The sequence below is a fragment of the Panthera pardus genome, unplaced genomic scaffold, assembly GCF_024362965.1.
Source record: "Panthera pardus isolate Hobbes unplaced genomic scaffold, ASM2436296v1 HiC_scaffold_22, whole genome shotgun sequence".
NCBI classification, from domain to species: domain Eukaryota; kingdom Metazoa; phylum Chordata; class Mammalia; order Carnivora; family Felidae; genus Panthera; species Panthera pardus.
In genome coordinates, this window is record NW_026526788.1 from 29626337 (window position 1) to 29648998 (window position 22662).

At 39.1% G+C, this 22662-nt stretch overlaps 1 protein-coding gene and 1 pseudogene across 1 annotated transcript in view; both read left to right on the forward strand.

Annotated features, from left to right (window-relative positions):
- Positions 1 to 22662, forward strand: part of KIFBP (kinesin family binding protein) — a 34980-nt gene that overhangs the window by 9612 nt on the left and 2706 nt on the right. Inside the window, exons 2-6 of the mRNA XM_019444370.2 lie at positions 1409 to 1507; positions 8729 to 8808; positions 9130 to 9313; positions 11968 to 12049; positions 18927 to 19042. Of these exons, the coding sequence (XP_019299915.1) occupies positions 1409 to 1507; positions 8729 to 8808; positions 9130 to 9313; positions 11968 to 12049; positions 18927 to 19042 (561 nt within the window). The remainder of the gene's footprint in view (positions 1 to 1408; positions 1508 to 8728; positions 8809 to 9129; positions 9314 to 11967; positions 12050 to 18926; positions 19043 to 22662) is intronic.
- On the forward strand, positions 1623 to 4548 carry LOC109264344 (ubiquitin-conjugating enzyme E2 N-like; annotated as a pseudogene).

Consider the following 22662-nt stretch of genomic DNA (forward strand, 5'->3'; position numbering starts at 1 on the left):
TTTTTTAAATGTTTATTTTTGAGAGAGAGAGAGAGAGAGAGAGAGCACAAGCAGGGGAGGGGCAGAGAGAGAATGGGAGACACAGAATCCGAAGCAGGCTCCAGGCTCTGAGCTGTCAGCCCAGAGTCCAACGTGGGGCTCGAACCCACAAACTGCGAGGTCATGACCTGAGCCGAAGTCGGACGCTTAACTGATTGAGCCACTCAGGTGCCCCTATAAAGCTATGTAATTTTAAGAACTTTGGAAAATATAAACAAACATTTTGTTGTTTGAAATGGTAAACATTAGGAATGTTGACTTAACTAATAATGAAAGGTATAATAGCATCTTCAGATTTTCATACCATATAATTTTAATTGTTGGGATTTAAGAGCTCATCACTCTTGCTTCAGGCTTCGACCAACCAGTAATTGTTGGGATACTCCTTTTTAGAGAGGTCCGTGGAAGAGATTGTAGATATTTTGAAAGCATTTTATGTGTCTGGCTCATCTTTGTCTCTATGTATATTATTACCTAGGTAACATTTTACCCCCAAATTTAGCAGCTTGAAACAACAAACTTGTATCAGGAATCTAGGCATGGCTTTGCTGGTTTCCTCTGTGTAAGGTCTCTCATCAGATTATTTGCCTGCTGAAGCTGCACTTGAAGGCTCAGCTTGGGGAGGTCCACTTGTAAGCTCATTCACCTGGTTGTTGGTGTGATTCAGTTTCAGGTCCTTACAGATTGTTGGTCCGAAGACCTCAGTTCCTTGCTGGCTGTTGACCTCCCTCAGTTCTTGCCACATGCGTCTGTCCATAGGGTGGCTCACAACATGTGGTCGGCTTCCCTCAGAGAGAACAAGCAAGAGGGATAGAAGATAGAACCGTGATGCTTTGTAATCTAATCTTGGAATGCACTTCCATTTACTTTTGTTAGAAGAAAGCCACTAAATTCAGCCCATACCTAAGAGAAAGAGATTATATGAGGGCATGAATGTTAGGAGAATCATTGGGGATTCATCTTAGTGGCTGTCTACCACACTACATAGGACAGTATTATTATGAGTAATTAATTCATTGTTAATCTGACTCTAGTATTATTTGATAGGTAAATACTGACTTTGAAACTATGAAAGTTTGGGGCGCCTGGGTGGCTCAGTCGGTTAAGCGTCCGACTTCAGCTCAGGTCACGATCTCGCGGTCCGTGAGTTCGAGCCCCACGTCGGGCTCTGGGCTGATGGCTCAGAGCCTGGAGCTTGCTTCGGATTCTGTGTCTCCCTCTCTCTCTGCCCCTCCCCTGTTCATGCTCTGTCTCTCTCTGTCTCAAAAGTAAATAAACGTTAAAAAAAAAAAAAAAGAAAAGAAACTATGAAAGTTACTCTAATTGGAAGATTTATGTTGTCATTATTTCTCTTTTCTTTATTTTCCAGAATAACCTAGGTATCTTGTGGTCTGAAAGAGAAGAAATTGAAACTGCACAGGCTTACCTAGAATCATCAGAAGCACTGTATAACCAGTATATGAAAGAGGTATGTTGTATATCATAATTTTAAAAAATGTTTATTTTTATATATTTTTTAATGACACGTCTTCTTTTTAATGTTTATTTATTTTAAGAGAGAGAGAGATAGTGAGTAGGGGAGAGGCAAAGAGAGGGAGAGAGAGAATCCTAAGCTGGCAGCACAGAGCCTGATGCAGGGCTCAAACCCATGAACCGTGAGATCATGACCTGAGCCAAAACCGAGAGTGGGATGCTTAATTGACTGAGCCACCCAGATGCCCCTGTCACGTACATTTTAGATTTTTATAGGAACTAGTCAAGAATTGAAGGCTTTTATTCCTCACTTACATTATTAGTACATGATTGCAGTATACTCGAGGACCTCTGTATAGAGCTGTCTAGGTGGTCACCTAATAGCTGAAATTATTTTATATTAAAGACTTCAGGGTTCTTAAAAATAATCTTTAGTCAGGATCTAATGGCAGTCTTAATCCAAATATAATTGTACAGGAAATATTCTGATTTATCCTAAAATACTGATGTTGGCATATTTTTATTTATAATCTAAAAATTCTATTTTGATTTCCACTGAGAATAGGAGTGCTTAAAGGAAAGCAAACAACTACTTAAGTAAAGTATCTGAAATCTTTGTGGCACTGGTTTTCAGATTTCAGCATGCATCAGTGTGGAGGGCTCTGGAGGGCTGTTAAAAACAGAATACTCACTTCCAGACTTTTCAGTAGGTCTTGGTTGGGGCCTGAGAATTTGCATTTTTAACAAGGCCAGGTGATGTTGATGCCGCTGGTCAGGTACTGCACTTTGAGAACCACTGCTTCAGAGAAAGGTTTTCAGTGATTTTTTTTCCTACCTGTGAAACCCTTTGGAAATGCAATTTGTAAAAAAACTCTTGAGCCACTGTGGTAAGCAGGTCAGCAGTACCGTCAGCTCAGTCCATTACAGATACCTCCCTATCTCCCTGCTGCGGTAGTACAAAAGAACTTCTAGGGCTCCAGGGAGCAGAGACGGAAAACTTTTACTGTAGAGGGTCACAGCCCTGAAGAGGGGGCAAATCATTGTGTTACCTTCCATTCCTTACCAAATTTTACCTACTAAAAATTGACATGTGTGCAGGCAAGGGAGTATATGGGGAATCTGTATCATCAGCTTAATTTTTCTGTGAACCTAAAACTGCTCTAAAAAATGCCTAAGTTTTTAAAATGTTGGCAGTCTTCCTTTTTAGAGAGAGAGAAAGAGCACGCGAGCATGAGCTTAGGGGCAGAGGGAAAGAGAGAGAGTCGTAAGCAAGCTCCATGCTCAGTGTGGAGCCCATCTCAGGGCTCCATCCACAACCCTGGGATCATCACCTGAGCTGATCCCAAGAGTTGGACACTCAACTGACTGAGCCACCCAGGCACCCCTGAATGTTGGCAGTCTTCTAAAATTAAAATGGATTTTAGTTAATTTTGTTTTGAGAGTATGTGTAGCAGTCCTTTAAATAACCAGATATTTTGAGGTTTCTCACATTCAGAGTTAAGAGTTAATGTCTTTTTGGGGCATCTGGCTCAGTCAGTAGAGCATGTGACTCTTGATCTCTGGGCTGTGTGTTCGAGCCCAACATTGGGTGTAGAGATTACTTAAAAATAAAATCTTAACACTTGTGTGTGAGGTGAGCAGAGCCAGTGTCGAGACCAGAGGCCAAACTTGTGATCTGACAAGATGGTCGGGCTGCCCCACAGGATTATCAAGGAAACCCAGCGTTTGCTGGCGGAAACAGTCCCTGGCATTAGAGCAGAACAAGATGACAGCAGTGCTCGTTATTTTCATGTGGTCATTGCTGGCCCCCAGGGTTTTCCTTTTGAGGGAGGGACTTTTAAACTTGAACTATTCCTTCCAGAAGAATACCCATTGGCAGCCCCTAAAGTGTGTTTCGTGACCAAAATTTATCATCCTAATGTAGACAAATTGGAAGAATATGTTTAGATATTTTGAAAGATAAGTGGTCCCCTGTACTGCAGATCTGCACGGTTCTGCTGTTGATCTCGGCCTTGTTAAGTGCTCCCAATCCAGATGATGCATTAGCAAGGATGTAGCAGAGCAGTGGAAGACCAATGAAGCCCAAGCCATAGAAACAGCTAGAGCATGGACTAGGCTGTGTGCCATGAATAATATTTAAAATTGATCTGATCATCAAGTGTGCATCACTTCTCCTCTTCTGTCAAGACTTCTTCCTTTTTTGTTTGCATTTAATGTACACAGTCTTAGGAACATTACAGAATAAAAGCCCAGACATCTTTAGTCCTTTGGTGATTAAATGCACTTTAGTAAATCTGTGTTTTGTCCTGATTCACTGTTGTAAAACATGAATAGAAGCTAGAAGTATGATCTCAATTATTGTGAAACACTTAATAGCATTGGCCCCTTTCTGCTTTTATTCATTTCCCCTGTCGTGGTTTAAGTATAAAGCACTATGACTGAAGGTAGTTGTCTTGGTTAGCTGCAGGGGTGTGGGTGTTTTTATTATTATTATTATTATTTTTTTTTTTGAGGGGAAGAAGTAGTTTTACTTCAATTTTATGGGCTCCTTTCCCCCTTTTATGGTGATCTACTTGCATTGGTTAAAAGCAGCTAACCAGTTCTTTAGAATATGCTCTCTAGCCAAGTAGATGGACAAACTTGATGGTTTGAAACAAAATGGGGACATTAAACAAACATCACAGCTCTCACTAATAACACTGACTTTGCTGTCAAGTGTAGAATCCTTCCTTCAAGAAAAAGCTTGTGACCATTTTGTATGGCTTATCTGGAAACTTCTGTAAATCTTACGTTTTAGTAAAATTTTTTTTGTTATTCTACTTTGCCTTTGTATAGTTTATTTTACTGTGTTTATTTCATTTTCCCAATGTGACAGTCATACTTAAAAATTACAACTGATGGGGGCACCTGGGTGGTTCAGTCCGTTAGACATCCAACTCTTAGTTTCTGCTCAGGCCATGGTTTGTGGGTTTGAGGCCTGTGTCAGGCTCTGCCTTGCTGGTGCAGAGCCTGCTTGGGGTTCTCTCTCTCCCTCTCTCTCTGTCCCTGCCCTGCTCATGCTCTCTCTCTCTCAAAATAAATAAATAAACTTTAAAAAATCATTAAAAAAATAAAAATTACCATGTGACAAGTTGAATGGCAAGAAGTGGATTTTGCCAGTTTCTTTTCACAAATGCACATTTGTGCTAAGATTTCATTGAGTGGAGTATTTATAAGCTGTCCCTGAGCATGCATAAAGCATTGGTATCTGGTATTTTTTCAAAATTTCCTAGAAATTTGAAATAAATGTGTTTGTGTTGTCTGAAAAAAAGAAAAAAGAAAAGAAAAAAAAAATCAAGGTCTTACCAAGTTCACCAGTGCTTTATATGTTTCTAAAATTAGTGGTAAATTTTTAGTCCTCATCTTATTTCACCTATCAGTAGCATTTGATGTAGTTGATCAATCTAGCATTTGGCACAGTTAATTAGTCTCTCTTCCTTGAAACACTTTTTTTACCTACCTTTCACCTCTTTTTCTTCTCAGTCTTTGAGGCTTCCCCTTTATTTCCCCAGCTTCTACACTGGAGTACCCAGAGTGTAGTCTTTGAACATCTCCTCTTTCCATCTTCATCCATTCCCCCCCTCCCTTTTTTTTTTTTTTTTTTTTAGTTTATTTATTTAATAAGAAAGAGAAAGAGCGCATAGCGAGTGGTACAGAGAGAAAGAGGGAGAGAGAGAATCTCAAGCAGGATCCGTGCTGTCAGCACACAGCCCGATGCAGGGCTCGATCTCACAAACTGTGAGATTGAGACCTGAGCCGAAATCCAGAGTCGGACGCTAACCAGCTAAGCCACCCAGGTGCCCCTGCATTCATTCCTCTGTTCTAAATATCATCTCTTCTCTGATGACTCCCAATAATATTCTAATCTGTACCTCTTTAATTCCAGACTTGTCTGTCCCACTGCTGATTTGACATTTGCACTTTTTAAGGAGTTGTCTCTAAAACTACTAACATAGAGCTTCTGATAACCTTCCTCTTTCCTCCTCCCTTGCTGTAAATACCACTTCTTTCTTCCAATTACTGAGGCCTAAACCTTGGAGATCCCTCTTCTCACACACTGTGTAATCTACAGCAAGTCCTGTTGGCTTCACTTTTTTTTTTTTTTTAAGTTTATTTATTTATTTTTGATAGAGGTGGGGAGAGAGAGAGAGAGAGAGAGAGAGAGAGAATCCAAGTAGGCTCCTCACTGTCAGTACAGAGCCCGTACTGTGAGATCATAACCTGAGCCGAAACCAAGAGTGGGACGCTTAACCAACTGAGCCAACCAGGAGTCCCAGCGTCACTTTTAAATTATATCTAGAATCAGATCCCCTGCTATTACCTGATCCAAACAACCACCCTCTCTTGCTAAGATTATTGCTGTAGTATCATAACTGGCCTCCTTCAGTCTGTTTGCAGCCTGTTCAAAGGGAGATTACATCACATCATATCACATCACTGCTTCCCTCAGAGTCTGCTAATGCTTTCCCATCTTATTCAGAGTAGACCCCAAAGACCCTATGAAGACTTCAAGTACATTATCTGATTTGGCTACCATTACTTCTCTAATTTTATCTTTTTCTGTTGTCTCCTGTCTTGTTGTGCTCTAGCTACACTGGCCTTCTGGCTGTTCCTGAAACACACCAGACAAGCTTCTGGTTCAGGGTCTTTGCACTGAACTGTTTCCTCTGCTGAGACTGCTCTTCCCTCTGGGATCTACCTGGCTCACTCACTTATTCCCTTCAGCTCGTGACTCATGTCTCCCATCCAGTGAGGACTCATTGGCCACTCCGTTAATGCTACAGACCACCCCTCCAACACTTCCTGTCCTCCTTTTCTACTTTATTTTCTGCTTCACACTTAACATTATCCAACATAAGGTTCATTTTAGTGATTTATCTTGTTTATCACCCATCTTCAGTACTAGAATGCAAGCTCCCTGGGGTGCCTGAGTGGCTCAGTTGGTTAAGTGTCCAACTTGATTTCGGCTCAGGTCACGATCTCACGGTTTGTGAGATTGAGCCCCATGTCAGGCTCTATGCTGACAGGTTGGAGCCTGCTTGGGATTCTCTCTCTCTCCCTCCCCTCTTCAAAATAAAAACAGACATTAAAATAAATAACTAAATAAAATGTGAAGATACCAAACACCTATAATATTTCATTAAAAATTAGTATTAGTATGGAACATAAAACATATATCAAACTCTTTGTACTCAATTATACCTGTGTTTTAATTCAGAGAAGAGAGTGCTTTGACTTAGGGTTATATATGACATGTGGTAGTCCTAACAGTGAAATAGGTATGGAAAACAATACATTCATTCCTTCCATCAAAAAAGAGTAAGCATATTAAACAGTCCTCAAAGTTATTGAGGAGATCTTAGAAGAATTACTTATCTATTGTGTGTGCCTTGGGCCTTACTTCCTGTTTTAGCCGTTTTTACTTTCTGTGAATTCTAGGAACCCTAGTTGTGATACTTTTAGCATTCACATTCAGAATGTAAAATCACATTTTTAAAAATGGAAGACATTTTTGCTATTTGGAGTTTAGTGAATTCACTTTAAAGCAAGGCTGGTCTTGCGGATGGGACTATCCTCATAGAAGTAGAATGAGGCAGAGGTTAAGTAGGTCTGCTTTTTGGAAGGCTCAAGATGGCATCATAAGTGATTTACACATAATAACTCATTGAATCCTCATAACGAAATTATGAGGTAATTTTATAAATGAGGAAACAAAAGCACAAGAGATTGGGTGACTTGGCCAAGGCAGTAAACAATAGAATCACTGGTTTTAATGCCTCTGTATTGAAAGTGGGTAATCGGTATATGTTTCTTATTCTCTCAAAAAAATTAATGGAGCAAATATTTAAAACTTTGATTTGATTTTCATTATTGAGCAGTTTATTGTATTCATTAAAACAATTTTTTTTAACGTTTATTTTTGAGAGAGTCAGAGAGAGCGAGCGAGCATGAGTTGGGGAGGGGCAGAGAGAGAGGGAGACACAGAATCAGAAGAAGGCTGAAGGCCCTGAGCTGTCAGCACAGCTACTTATGGAGTTGGTTTTTTTTAAGATTTTATTTATTTATTTATTTATTTATTTTTAATGTTTATTTATTTTGTAAAGAGAGACAGAGTGTAAGTGGGGGAGGAGCAGAGAGAGAGGGAGACACAGAATCTGAAGCAGGCTCCAGGCTCCAAGCTATCAGCACAGAGCCCGACGCGGGGCTCAAACTCATGAACTGCGAGATCATGACCTGAGCTGAAGTCGGATGCTTACTGACTGAGCCACCCAGGCGCCCCTTAAGATTTTATTTTTAAGCAATCTCTATACCCAACATGGGGCTTGGAGTCACAACCCCAAGATCAAGAGTTGGGTGCTCTACTGACTGAGCCAGCTAGACATCCCACTTACGTAGGTTTTTATTTGTTGGGTTTTTAAAAAAGCTTTACTTACTTATTTTTGAGAGAGAGAGAGAGAGAGAGAGAGAGAGAGAGAGAAGGAGAGAATCCCAGGTGACAACATGGAGCCTGATTTGGGGCTCAAACTCACAAACTGTGAGATCATGGCCTGAGCCGATATCGAGAGTTGGATGCTTAACTGACTGAGCCACCCATGCACCCTTGTAGGTTTTTAAGAGATCTTTTTTTTACCAAACAAAATTAAGACTTAAAATAGTTAAAGAATTATGCATCTCTAGGGGCGCCTGGGTGGCTCAGTCGGTTAAGCGTCCGACTTCAGCTCAGGTCACGATCTCGCGGTCCGTGAGTTTGAGCCCCGTGTTGGGCTCTGGGCTGATGGCTCAGAGCCTGGAGCCTGCGTCCGATTCTGTGTCTCCCTCTCTCTCTGCCCCTCCCCCGTTCATGCTCTGTCTCTCTCTGTCTCAAAAATAAATAAAACGTTAAAGAAAAAATTTAAAAAAGAATTATGCATCTCTAAAGGCAAATTGGTAGAATTTTTTTTTTAGTGTATTTGAGGTTTACCTCCAACAGCAGTTAAAATTTTGTCAAGTGTGAGCTTGTAGCACACTCTAAGATTTTATGGTTAAGAAAATTACTTCTTGGGTAACATGAAAATGAACTAGTAAAAAAAATGAAGTATACTGGTTTTTAAAATTTTGATTTCTCCAGTTTCTCCAGAAGAGGGCGCTTGGTGTTCACAGTTTAAAATTTCAGAGTTTTGTTTTTCTTTAATTGTAGATTGGGAGTCCTCCTCTTGATCCTACTGAGCATTTTCTTCCTGAAGAAGAGAAACTTGCTGAACAAGAGAGATCAAAAAGGTGAGTAGATACAGAAATTAGCCCTCACAGATAATTCTACATAGTATAGATAAGATGATTATTTCAAAAAGCACAGTATTTTCTTTTGAGACCCTCTGAAGGTAATAGAATGTGGTTTCTGAGATGGATTTAAAAACCTCCATTTACTACTTACTAGATATGTGACCCTGTTCAAATAGGAGGCTCTGTTTTCCTTATCTGTCAAATAGATACAATAGCCATACCCAACTCAAAGGGTTGGTAAGAAGATCAAGGTAAATATATATGAAAGTTCCTTATAAAATGTAAACCATTACGCAAATATTCACTTTTTCTTCATAGATTTGAGAAGGTGTATACTCATAACCTCTATTACTTGGCTCAAGTCTACCAGCACATGGAAATGTTTGAGAAGGCTGCTCATTATTGTCACAGTACCCTAAAACGCCAACTTGAACACAATGCCTACCATCCTATAGAGTGGGCTATTAATGCTGCTACCTTGTCACAATTTTACATCAATAAGGTAAGCTTCTCAAATAGTTATCTAACAAAGTTATTGATAGTGTGTATAAAAATACTACTAGACAGAGAGAGAGGGAGAGAGAGAGAATAGTACCTTGAAAATGTCATCTTTTAAAAACAGGTAGCTTTTATTTTATGGTATAAACTGGACAGAAACAACCCAGTTTGCCAGTATAGTAAACTTTTGTAGCTTTCTATTGCATTAATCCTTTTGAATTGTAAAATACTGAGTTTTATCATTGTCTTACATGCTGCTAGCCCTAAAAATTACATGTTACCTAAGACCAATTCTTTTTTGATATAGCACACTATCAGTTCATTCTAGTGAGATGTTACCTTAAATTGCAGATTTTATCTGATAGATAAAAGTTTATTTTTATGCAGTGGTAATCTGTTAACTATGAGGATTTGTCTGAGGAAGTTGACTGTTAAATGTGGGCTTCGATAAAAGCATGTGATGCATTTCAGTTATTCTTTAGAATTAACTCCTCTGTAGTAATTTTTCCATGTTGGAAATATCTCTACTCAGTTCCAGAGTTGTAGCTCTTTATGATACATTTCTTCTGGAGTATCCCACAGGAACAAACTTGAGCTTCATGGTTGTTTATCAGAATTATTCAGAATCATGTTGGTATACTTTTAATTGGTCTGTTTATTCCTTTAGTCCCTAAGAGTTTTAATGCTAAAACACTTTTAAGCCACCTTTCCCAGCCGGATTTTCTGTTAATCCTCAATAAGATATTCAGGAATAGAAATTACTTTTATTTGTATTTCTAATTCACTCTGAACTTTTGGTAAATCTTTGCTTATCAGAGTTCCTTCTTAAATCTCTCTGGTTACCTGCTGCCGTATCCTTACTGGGCCTTTATCCTTTCTAAGCTTTTTGTTAGTGCTGGTTCTGTAAATGCGCCCTATGTTTAAAGTATTGTCCCACAGAATTTCATTCAGAAAAGCTATTAGCAGGCGAGAAAGGGCTATGGTGACTGCAGCATCGCTTCTAGGACTTTGGTCTAAGATCAAGCGTGTAAGTAACGCTATTGCATATATTGGAGCATTCGGTTAAATCTAACTCTCATGAATCCATTTCATTGTGGTCATCATCAAAAGTGTTATCCGGTGCCTCTGCTTGTGGCATCTTTTTTAATAGCTTCCAGAGGCCCCTTCTTTGTTTTGTTTAGCAACTTTAAAGCTACATACTCACTGTGATTTTAATTAAGAAAACTCCATCAATATTAATAGTACTAAGATATCTAGATATTAATTTAAAGCGTAATAAAAAATTTAAAGTTGTTAAGCATTGCTTATGTGGAGCATGCAGTAATTTTCATGAGTACCTCCCCCACCCTGTGCTTTTTTTTTTAAGCCAAAACGTTTTATAAGTTTTTGTTACAACTAGCTGATTTATATTGCAGAGATTTGAACCATTTTTACCAAAAAAATGCAGTTGTCATTTATATCATTCTCATCTTCATCTGGTTCCAGTGATGAGGTTTTGCTACTTGATGTGTCCATACCTGGCAGGTGCTAAAGTCCCACATTTACCAGCCACCTAGAGGGCACAAGGCACTCACTGTCCTAGCAGTGGTTGCTTGCAGGAAGGCAATCTGGACAAAGCTGAAGTGATGGGTAAAGGATTGCAGAGGGACAGTTAAAGCTTCTTTATGTAAACTGTAACTTTCTTTGGGTTTTCAAGGTTTAACACCTTCATTTTGGCCTATAGATGTTGCTGGGCTAATACTGTACGTGGTACCCAGCTATTCGCAAGGTGGCTTCTGATTTGCTATAATAGAGAGATGCCTTTTGTGCTGAGATTTTAAAGTCCTAGCCAACCATTAAAAATCTTCTTAGCAAAATCAGGTATTATTAATATGAACTAGACATTTAATTAATGAGGGTGGCTTCCAACTAAAAGTTGGACTTTAACTTTGTATTTCTGCTGGGTTGGTCCTGTGACTTACATGATAAATGCAAAGTGTTTATATTAACAAGGAGATCTTCTCTAAGTGTTTGAGAACTTTACCATGCCCAGATTTGAATTAGGAAGTCTTCAAGTGTGTTGGTAAAGCAGTTCTATAAAGTTCATCTGTGGAAATCTGTTAACTTCAAAACTTGGTGGGAACCCTCATTCATCACATGTAAATTCCAAAAATTCTAGAAGACAGGAATCTCTTCCTATCAAAACTTACCCGTTTTGCCTTTGAATGGTGGGATGTATGAAGATATCTCTAAGAAAATTAAATCTTCAAGTCCTCTGACAGGGTGTGAATGGTCTACAGTTTATCATGCATGGCATTTTGGCTATGTGGACTGAACCTGAAGGACTGTCTGGAACATTCTAAGTCTAGGATTGTAGCCGCTCCTGTGTTGTACCTACTGGTAACCTGAAAGAGCTAACTTTCCATCAGGAGTTGTTTTGCAGCCAGTTTGGATTATTATTAAGAGTTTGGGGGCATTGTTACTTGAATCTTTTAGGTAGCTTTTTAACCAGAGGAAACATGTCATCTACTGTCTTAATGTTCAGCAACCACACAGGGTCTCCTTAGTGGTTTTTACCTGTTTTTATAGCTTTTCCCACACTAGACGACTTTATATAAGTATTAATTGCAGATAAGGCTGTGTGATAATTGCATTTACTCTTGTTTATTTCCTCAACAGCTATGTTTTATGGAAGCCAGGCACTGTTTGTCTGCTGCTAATGTTATTTTTGGTCAAACTGGAAAGATCTCAACAGAAGACAGTAAGTTCATAATGTGCATGTTTTATTATACAACTTTTAAAAAACAGTTTGAAATCATTTTAAATTTTAGAAAATTCAAGAACAGAACAAAGAACTGCCATATACCCTTCTAAATTCACCAATTTTTAGGGGCGCCTGGGTGGCTCAGTCGATTAAGTGTCCGACTTCGGCTCAGGTTGTGATCTCGCGGTCTATGAGTTTGAGCCCCGCGTCGGGCTCTGTGCTGACAGCTCAGAGCCTGGATCCCATTTTGGATTCTGTGTATCCCTCTCTCTCTGCCCCTCACCTGCTCGTGGTCTGTCTCTCTTGCTCTCAAAAATAAATAGAACATAAAAAAATTTTTAATTCACCAGTTTTTAATAGTTGCCTCATTTGCAATCACATTTTATTTTTCATTCAGAACCATTTGAGAGAAGATTGCAAATATTAGGCTCCTTTACTCCTTTAATACTTTAGTGTATATTTCCTAGGAATATTTTCCTACCTAATCATAGAACAGGAAATGTAACATTGATACAGTTCTTTTCTCTATAATGCATATTTCTATTTTATTAATTATCCCTGTCATGACTTTCACAGTAATTTTTCTAGTACTGCAGTATCCAGTTCATGATTTCATATTGCATTTAATTGTCACATCTCTTTATTGTCCTTTAAAAAATTTTTTTTTTTTAATTTTATTTATTTGAGGGGCACCTGGGTGGCTCAGTCGGTTAAGCGTCCGACTTCAGGTCAGGTCATGATCTCGCAGCTTGTGAGTTCGAGCCCTGCATTGGGCTCTGTGCTGATAGCTCACAGCCTTCAGCCTGCTTCAGATTCTGTGTCTCCCTCTCTGCTCCTCCCCTGCTTGCACTCTATCTCTTTCTCTCTCAAAAATAAATAATAAACATTAAAAAAATTTAATAATAAATTTTATTTATTTTGATAGAGTGTGCATGCATGCACATGCATGTGGAGGAGGAACAGAGAGAGAGGAGAGAGAAAATCCCTAGCAGTCTTCGTGCTATCAGTGCAGAGCCCGACACTGGGCTCAGTCTCACAAACCGTGACATCATGACCTGAGCTGAAATCAAGAGTTAGCCACTTAATCCACTGAGCCTCCCAGGCGCCCCTCTTTACTGTCCTTTAATCTGGAACAGTTCCTCAGCCTTTCTTTCTCTTTCATCACACAGATATTTTTGAAAAATATAAGCCAGTTATTACACTGGATTTCCATCAGTTGGTGTTTGATGTTTCCTTAGGCTAAGAATCAGAGTACAGGGTCACCTGAATGGCACAATTGGTTAAGTGTCCGACCTCGGCTCAGGTCATGATCTCTCAGTTCATGAGTTCGAGCCCCACATCAGGCTCTCTGCTGTCAGCGCCAAGTCTGCATCAGATCCTCTGTCTTCCTCTCTTTCTGCTCCTCTCCCACTCGTGCGTGTGTGCTCTCTCTCTTGAAAATGAACATTAAAAAAAAGAATCAGATTATACATTTTTGGTTGGAATACTACATAAGTGATCTATCCAAATGTCTAGTTTTTTAAGTATAGTGTTTTATTTAGTCTTAAAAATCACAGTTAACATGTGTATTTGAGCACATCAAAACCACAGTGCGATACTATCTCATAATTGTGAGAATGGCTTTTACGAAAAAGACAAGAAATAACAGGTGTTGGCAAGGATATGGATAAAAGGGAACCCTGTGCACTGTTGATGGGAATGTAAATTGGTGTAGCCACTGTGGGAAACAGTATGGAGGTTCCTCAAAAAATTAAAAATAGAAATAACATATAGTTCAGTAATTCCACTTCTGGGTATTTACCCAAAGAAAAAGAAAACACTAATTTGAAAAGATATATGCACCTCCATGTTTATTACAGTATTATTTACAATCACCAAGACATGAAAACAACTTAAGTGTCCATCGATGGATGAGTAGATAAAGAAAATGTGGTGTAGCAATCCCTATCAAAATAACACCAGCATTCTTCACAGAGCTATAACAAACAATCCTAAAATTTATGTGGAAACAGAAAAGACCCAAATAACCAAAGCAATCCTGAAAAAGAAAACCAAAGCTGGAGACATCATAGTTCTGGACTTCAAGCTGTAGTACAGAGCTGTAATCATCAAGACACTATGGTAGGCACAGAAACAGACACCCAGATCAATAGAACAGTATAGAGAACCCAGGGGCACCTGGGTGACTCAGTCGGTTAAGCGTCCAACTTTGGCTCAGGTTGTGATCTCATGGTTTGTGGGTTCGAGCCCTGCGTTGGGCTCTGTGCTAACAGCTTGGAGCCTGGAGCCTGCTTGAGATTCTGTGTCTCCCTTTCTCTCTGCCCCTTCCTCGCTCACACTCTGTCTGTCTCTCTCTGTCAAAAATAAATAAACATTAAAAAAATTTTTTTTAAGAATAGAGAACCCAGAAATGGACCCACAAACATATTTGACAAAGCTGGAAAGAATATCCACTGGAAAAAAGACAGTCTCTTCAGCAAATGGTGTTGGGAAAACTGGACAGAGACATGCAGAAGAATGAACCTGGACGACTTTCTTACATCATACACCAAAATAAACTCAAAATGGACGAAGACCTGAGCGTAAGACAAGAAGCTGCCAACATCCTAGAGGAGAAAACAAGCAAAAACCTCTTTGACCTTGGCTGCAGCAACTTCTTAGTTGACATGTCTCCAGAAGCAGGGGAAATAAAAGCAAAAATGAACTGTTGGGACCTCAGCAAGATAAAAAGCTTCGCACAGTGAAGGAAACAGTCAGCAAAACTAAAAGGCAGCCGACGGAATGGGAGATCGTTGCAAATGACATATCAGATAAAGGGTTAGTATCTAAAATCTATAAAGAACTTACCAAATGCAACACCCAAAAAACAAATAATCCAGTGAAGAAATGGGCAGGAGCTCCTGGGTACCTCAGTCAGTTAAGCATTCGATATCAGCTCAGGTCATGATTTCATAGTTCGTGAGTTCAAGCCCCACATCGGGCTCTGTGCTGACAGCATAGAGCATGAAGCCTTCTTCAGATTCTGTGTCTCCCTCTTTCTGCCCCTCCCCTGCTCACTTTGTCTGTCTCAAAAATAAATAAACATTAAAAAAAAAAAAAGAGGAGTGCCTGGGTGGCTCAGTCAGTTGAGCATCCAACTTCGGCTCAGGTCATGATCTCGCAGTATGTGAGTTTGAGTGCTGACAGCTCAGAGCCTGGAGCCTGCTTCGGATTCTGTCTCCCTCTCTCTCTGCCCCTCCCCCGCTCATGCTCTGTCTCTCTCTCTCTCTCTCTCTCTCTCTGTCAAAAATAAACATTAAAAAAAAATTAAAAAAAAAAAGAAATGGGCAAAAGACATGAATAGACATTTTTCCAAAGAAGACATCCAGATGGCTAACGGACACATGAAAGAATGCTCAACATAGCTCATCATCAGAGAAATACAAATCAAAACCACAATGAGATACCACCTCACACCCATCAGAATGCCTAAAATTAACAACTCAGGCAACAACAGGTGTTGGTGAGGATGTGGAAAAAAGGGAACCCTTTTGCACTGCTGGTGGGAATGCAAACTGGTGCAGCCACTCTGGAAAACAGTGTGGAGGTTCCTCAAAAAACTAAAAATAGAACTACTCTACAACACAGCAGTTGAATTACTAGGTATTTATCCGGAGGATACAAAAATGCTGATTCAAAGGGGCGCATGCACTCCAATGTTTATAGCAGTACTATTGATAATAGCCAAAATATGGAAAGAGCCCAAATGTCGATTGACTGATGAATGGATAAAGAAGATGTGGTATATATGTTCAGTGGAATATTACGTGGCAATCAAAAAGAATGAAATCTTGCCGTTTACAACAGCATGGACAGTGTATTATGCTAAGCTAAGTAAGTCAGAGAAAGACAAATATCATATGATTTCACTCATATGTGGAGTTTAAGAAACAAAACAGATAAACATAGGGGAAGAGAAGCAAAAATAATACAAAAACAGAGGGAGACAAACCGTAAGAGACTCTTAAATACAGAGAATAAACCGAGGGTTGCTGGCAGGGTGATGGGTGGGGGAAGGGCTAAAGGGGTGAGGGGCATTAAGGAAAACATCGGTTGGGATGAGCACTGGGTGTTACATGTATGTGATGAATCACTAAATTCTGTCCCTGGACATAATTGAATGAATGAATGAATGAATAAAGCGTGATGTATATATACAGTAGATGATTATTCAGGAAAAGAAGGAGAAAAAAATCCTGTTTAGTGGAAGGTATAAACTTCCAATTATGATTAAGTCATGGGATGGTAATGTACAGCATGGTGACTATAGCTAATATTGTATTGAGTATTGGAAAGTTGCTAAGAGGGTATATCTTTTTTTTTTAAGCTTATTTATTTATTTTGAGAGATAGCGGGAGCAGGGGAGGGGCAGAGAGAGAGGGAGAATCCCAAGTAGGCCCCGCGTTGTCAGCAGGGAGCCTAATGCGGAGCTCAAACCCACGATGTGTGGCCCAAACTCACAAACCATGAGATCATGACCTGAGCCAAAATCAAGAGTTGGATGCTTAATGGGCTGAGCCACCAAGGCGCCCCTTATAATAAGACGTTAAAGATGTACCTCTTGGTGTGCCGAGAGTTCAAGCCCTATGTCAGGCTCAGAGCTAACAGTGCAGGGCCTGCTTGGGATTCTCTCTCTCCCTCTCTCTTTCTCTCTGCCTGCCCCTCCTCCGCTTGCACTCTCTCTGTCTTTCAAAATAAATAAATAAATAAACATTAAAAAAAATAGTCTCATTACAAGAAAAACTGAATTGTGTATGGTGATAAATATTAACCAGACTTACTGTAATGATCATTTCACAGTACATACAAACATCAAATCTTTGTGTGTATAACACTATAGTTGATCCTTGAATAATGTGGAGTGTCAGGGCGCCTATCTCCTGTGTAGTTAAAAATCCATGTGTAACTTTTGACTCCCCAGAACTTAAATCACTAAGAGCTTACTGTTGACCAGATGCCTTACCATAACAATTAACACATATTTTGTGTATGTATTATATACTCTAATCTTACAATGAAATAAGTCAGAGTAAAGAAACTGTTCAGAAAACCATAAGAAAGAGAAAATACATTTACAGTACTGTACTAAAAAAATTCATGTATAAATAGGACTGTGCAGTTCAAACCTGTGTTGTTCAAGGCTCAACTAAAATGTCATATGTCAGTTGTACCTCAATTAAAAAAAATTCGTACTTTTTATTATTATAAAATCAGTAACATACTTACACAGGGCCCCTGAGCACATTTTACTAAATTTTCAACCGGGTAATTTTTGCTTCCAAACCTTAACGAAGTCAAGTACCCAGATCTACAAGCTATTTCTGAAAAAGAAAGAAAAAGGACTTCATATCTAAGTACAAGTTCCAAAGTATAGTCAGTCCTCATTATTTATGGATTCCAAACTCGCAAATTCACCTGTTGCTACGATTAACTTGTAACCCCGAACACAGTACTTGGGGCACTTCTGTGATCATTTGCAGACATTTGAGTCACCTGAGATGCGCATTCCTAGCTGATGTTGAACAAGGCAACACTCTGCCTTCTTGTTTCAACTCTCATACAGTAAAGAAATGTCCTTTTTGTGGTTTATTTGGTACCCCATTTTTCACATTTTTGTGTTGTTTTTTTTTTGTTGGCAATTTCACTGTTTAAAATGGCCTCCAAATGGAGTGCTAAAGTGCTGTCCAGTGTCCGTAAGCACATGAAGGCTGTGATGGACCTTATGGAGAAATGACAGTGTTAGCACAAGTTGTAGTGCTGTTGGTTATGAGTTCAATGTTAATGAGTCAACAATATATATTAAATAAGGAATCTTTAAACAGAAACACAGTCAAAATAATCAGTTAATAAAAATGCGACCAGAAGCTCAAAGGAGTCTAACCGTGTATTTTCCTGAGAAGCAATGTTTTAGCATTTGCTAATTCAGTGTTCACGGTGACTTCTTGGAACACGACTACCACAGATAATGAGAATCGACTGTACGTTGTTTCCTTAGTTTTACTGTTGGAGACAAAAACTACTTTTTCTGCTGAAACAAATGTTCATCTGAAGGAGATAATCAAACCATCAGTGACTTGTTTCAGTGCCATGTTTCTGTGTTGCACGGGATGTAGTGACTTGATTCTCTCCTTGGAGAGCTGGATACTGGGTTTGCTCTACTTGGTGTTGGTGGCACACCGTGTTGATGGGAAAAGGTGGACTAGAGAGGAAAGTACACAGATTCATAGTAATATTGCATTAAATCTAATACGGTGGTGGAAAATGTTGCTTCACGTTACAAAGGATGTTACAAACTCTGACCCAGTAAATTCTCCTTCTAGGAATCTGTCCTAAGGAAATAATCCAAAATTCAGACAGGTTTATGCACAGAGATCTTTCTGTTTAGACTTGCTTGCTATAGAAGAATTGGAAACAATGCATGCCCAGAAGTAAAAGAATGGTTATATAAAGTAGGGAGCATCTCTTTAATTTTATATAATTCTGTACTTGAAAATGTTAGAGTTGATAAGATATGGGTAAAATGTTAGTGGTATAATATATAAGGAAAAAGCTGTATTCAAAATGGAATATACAGTGTGACCTTAGTTTTTGCCTACAGATAACACATAAGAAAAAATTGGAAAGAAATGTACAAAAATAATAGCAGAGATTATTCCTACTTCCTCTGGTAGTAGGAATTTTGGGTGGGTTCCCCCCCTCCCCTCCCTCCCTGTTGCTTCAGTGAGAATCTGTTCCTCTTAAATTCAGGAAGAAGTGGTGTAAAAAGAATGTCATACACAATGCAAATTACGATTGTGACCATTAACTTAGATAAATCATGTTATGTGATTTTTAGCTACTGAAGCTGAAGGAGATGTGCCAGAGCTTTATCATCAAAGAAAGGGAGAAATAGCAAGATGCTGGATCAAATATTGTTTGACTCTCCTGCAGAATGCCCAGCTTTCCATGCAGGTAATGCCTTTTCTTTCTTAAATAAGCAGGATGTAAGTAAAAGCCTAAACTGGGAATTATGCCCATTGGGCTCTTTGCATGTTTATTATGCAAAGCATGCAGAATGCTCTCAAATATTTCTAGCTCTCCCATCTCTGCCTTTTAGAATCTTAGTGTTCAAGGTCCATCTCAAATAACACTTCTTTCTTAGAGACTCTTCTTTGGATAGAATATAAATTTCTTGAGAGGTGGGGACTGCATCATATTCATATTATCATTATCTCCAGGAATTATAGGTTCTCAATAAATTAATTATTCAGTGAGTAATTCTTCATATTGTACAGATATCATTTCTCTCCTTTAAACTCCATAGAACTTTCATTGCCTTTCATAAATCACTTAGGTTTTGCTTTGTATTAGCTCTGTTCATATTCGTATCTTATTCCTTCACCTCTTTTTAGACTATAAGCAATTTGAGGGTAGGAAACAATTCTTACTAACCTTTATACACTTTATACAGTATATAAGTATATTTATATTATTTTTATAAAAATATATATCTGGAAACAGCCCTGCCAGTTTATAGCTGTATGTGTGTGGCAATTTGCTTAAACTCTCTTTGTCTCAATATTATCACAAAGAAGATGGAAATAATAATAGTACTTACTTAGGGCGCCTGGGTGGCTCAGTCGGTTAAGCATCCATCTTTGGCTCAGGTCTTGATCTCATGGTTTGTGAGTTCGAGTCCCATATCGGGCTCTGTGCTGACAGCTCAGAGCCTGGAGCCTGCTTCCGATTCTGTGTCTCCCTCTCTCCCTGCCCCTCCCCTGCTTGTGCTCTGTCTCTCTCAAAAATAAATAAACATTAAAAAATTTTTTTAAATAATAGTACTTAATATTGTTATCAGAGTTAAATTAATATATATGCAAAGGGCTCAGAAAAGTGCCCTAGACATACTAAGTCCTCAATAAATGTTAATGGTTATCATCATCATTACTAATCTGTACTGAATCCTAGTTTCTAACCACTAAGGAGAAAAATAAATCATTTGGTTGCAATATACTAAGTGTAGATACATAGAAGACTTTCCTGGAGGAGTAATGCTTTTTTTTTTTTTTTTTTTTTTTTTTTTTTTTTGCATGCATGCATGCATTAAAGTACAATAAGTTTTACTAGCACTAATATAGAACCTATTAAGCCAGTAGATGAAATGAAACTAAACAAACAAATCACAAAACCCCAGAAGGATATGTCATGCAAAGATTAGAGCATTTTAGAGGTAGAGGGTAAAGATGAGGCTTATTTGGGAAAGAAAGGAAGTGGGGAGAACTGGGAGTCTTTCGTCTAGAGAAGTTGGAGCCAGGAAGAGCTGTCGGCTTTCTTCTGCTCAGAAAGTGGTCTAAAAAACATGTAAATAAACAAGCAGCCTGAAAGCAAGTGAGTAAATACAATTTTGGAGACTTAGGGCTTGGGTTTGAAATAATTGTGTGAGGCAAAATACACTGTAATTTAACTCATACCCTTCATTTAGTTGATATTTTCCAGACTGGACACTAGAACTTATCACCTGCTTACTTTAAACTCAAATAGTTGCCAGCTATTGAATTACTCAGATTTTCCTTAATCTGACTGTTAGTTTGATTTCATCCTTCGATCATCTTTTTACCTGAAAAGTGTTCTTCAATCCAAGCTTAAGACCTACACAAATTTATTTATGCCAGCTCTATGCTAGTCATTGTCCTGTGATGAAGAAGAATAGACCTGGCTTTTTAGTTCACGTAAAAGTGCAACTTTGATAAGTCCACAGAGGAGAGACCCATGATGGAAGACAACAGGAGGAAGTAACATTTGAAGGAAGCTCTGGGAATGAGTAGAAATTAGTTAGACTGGAGAAAAGAAGGCACAGCATTCCAACCAGCCGAAACAGCGTGTTCTGTGGCACAGGGAGTGTGAATTAGACGGGATGGAACAAAGGCCTGTGAGTCTGGAGTGGAGTGAGAGAGCAGAAGATATAAGACAGAGGCAGAAAGGAGCTGGAATGAGCAGGGCCTTCGAGGAATGAAGACTTAAAGGGTTTGGGGACAATCATTTAGGTAGCAGAATGGAGAATAAATTGGGAAGCAACCGTGGAGGAGGGTGATTAGTTAGAAGACCACTGGAACAGTCTAGGTGAGATGTGAAGGGAGCTTGATCTAGGGTGTTGGCAGAAGAGATAGAAGAAAGAATGGATTCCAGAGGTATTTAGGAAGCAAAGGACTTGGTGATAGATTGAATGTGAAGGATAAAGGGGAGAGCAGAGGGACATCTCAAGGAGGATTCCTAGGTTGTTGGCTGTCCGTGTTCATGGAGGCTTCTTCACTAAAACAACACTAGGACGGGAAACTGCTGAAGAAGAATAGAGTTCCATTGTGGACATCCCGTGGACGCAGAACCTCTGAGTGTTCTTAGAGGAGAGGTCATACAGGGAGCTGTGGTTACGGGTCTGGAGCTTGAGAAGAGGTGTGGGCTGTAGCTATACATTTATAGCTATACATCCTCCCATGGATGGCAGTTGCAGCCATGGGTGTGAACAGAGTCACCTGTAGAGCAGCGCTGTCCAACAGAAATAGAATACCAGCCATGTATGTAATTTTCAAAAAATTTTTTTGGTTTATTTATTTATTTTGAGAGAGTAGGGGAGGGGCAGAGAGAGAGAATCCTGAACAAGTTCTGTGCCCTCAGCACAGAGCATGATGCAAAGCTCAAACTCAAAAACTGTGAGTTTAAGACCTGAGCTGAAACCAGGAGTTGGACACTTAACCAACTGAGCCACCCAGGCACCCCTGTAATTTTCAGTTTTCTAATAGCCATGTTATAAAAGAAAAAAAGGTGAATTAATTTTATATTCTTTAAGCCCAGAATATAGAAAAATTGTTATTTCTATAAGTCATCAGTATTAAATTAAAGAGATTTAAAATTATTTTTGTATTAAGTCTTAGAAATTGGGTGTATATTTTATACATACAGCCCACATCTCAGTTTGAACTTCCCACATTTCCAATGCCCAGTAGTCATCCAAATGTGGCCAATGGCTACTGTTCTGAACAGTGCAGATCTAGGGACAATGTTGAGTGGAAGGAACAAAGGGCTTGGGGGTTGAGCACAGAGGGATCTGATGTTCATGTTCAGTTTTATTGAGAAGGATGAGCTTAGTCTATTTTTTTTTTAATTTAAAAAAAAATTTTTTTTTGTTAACGTTTATTTATTTTTGAGACAGAGACAGAGCATGAACGGGGGAGGGTCAGAGAGAGAGGGAGACACAGAATTGGAAGCAGGCTCCAGGCTCTGAGCCATCAGCCCAGAGCCAGACGCGGGGCTTGAACTCACGGACCGTGAGATCGTGTCCTGAGCTGAAGTCGGACGCTTAACCGACTGAGCCACCCAGGTGCCCCAAGCTTAGTCTATTTTTTAAACCATTTTACTTTTTTTTTTTTTCCCTGAGAAGTAGGGGAGATAACTTTAACTATGATGGTAGATTAAACTGTATCTTCACTTTAGTGTCTTTGAGACCTAGAACGTTTCTCTGTATTTCACTGAATACCTTCTAGCATAAATATCATATCATTAATCTTAATGGTGTCTCTGCGAAATACTAAAAAAAA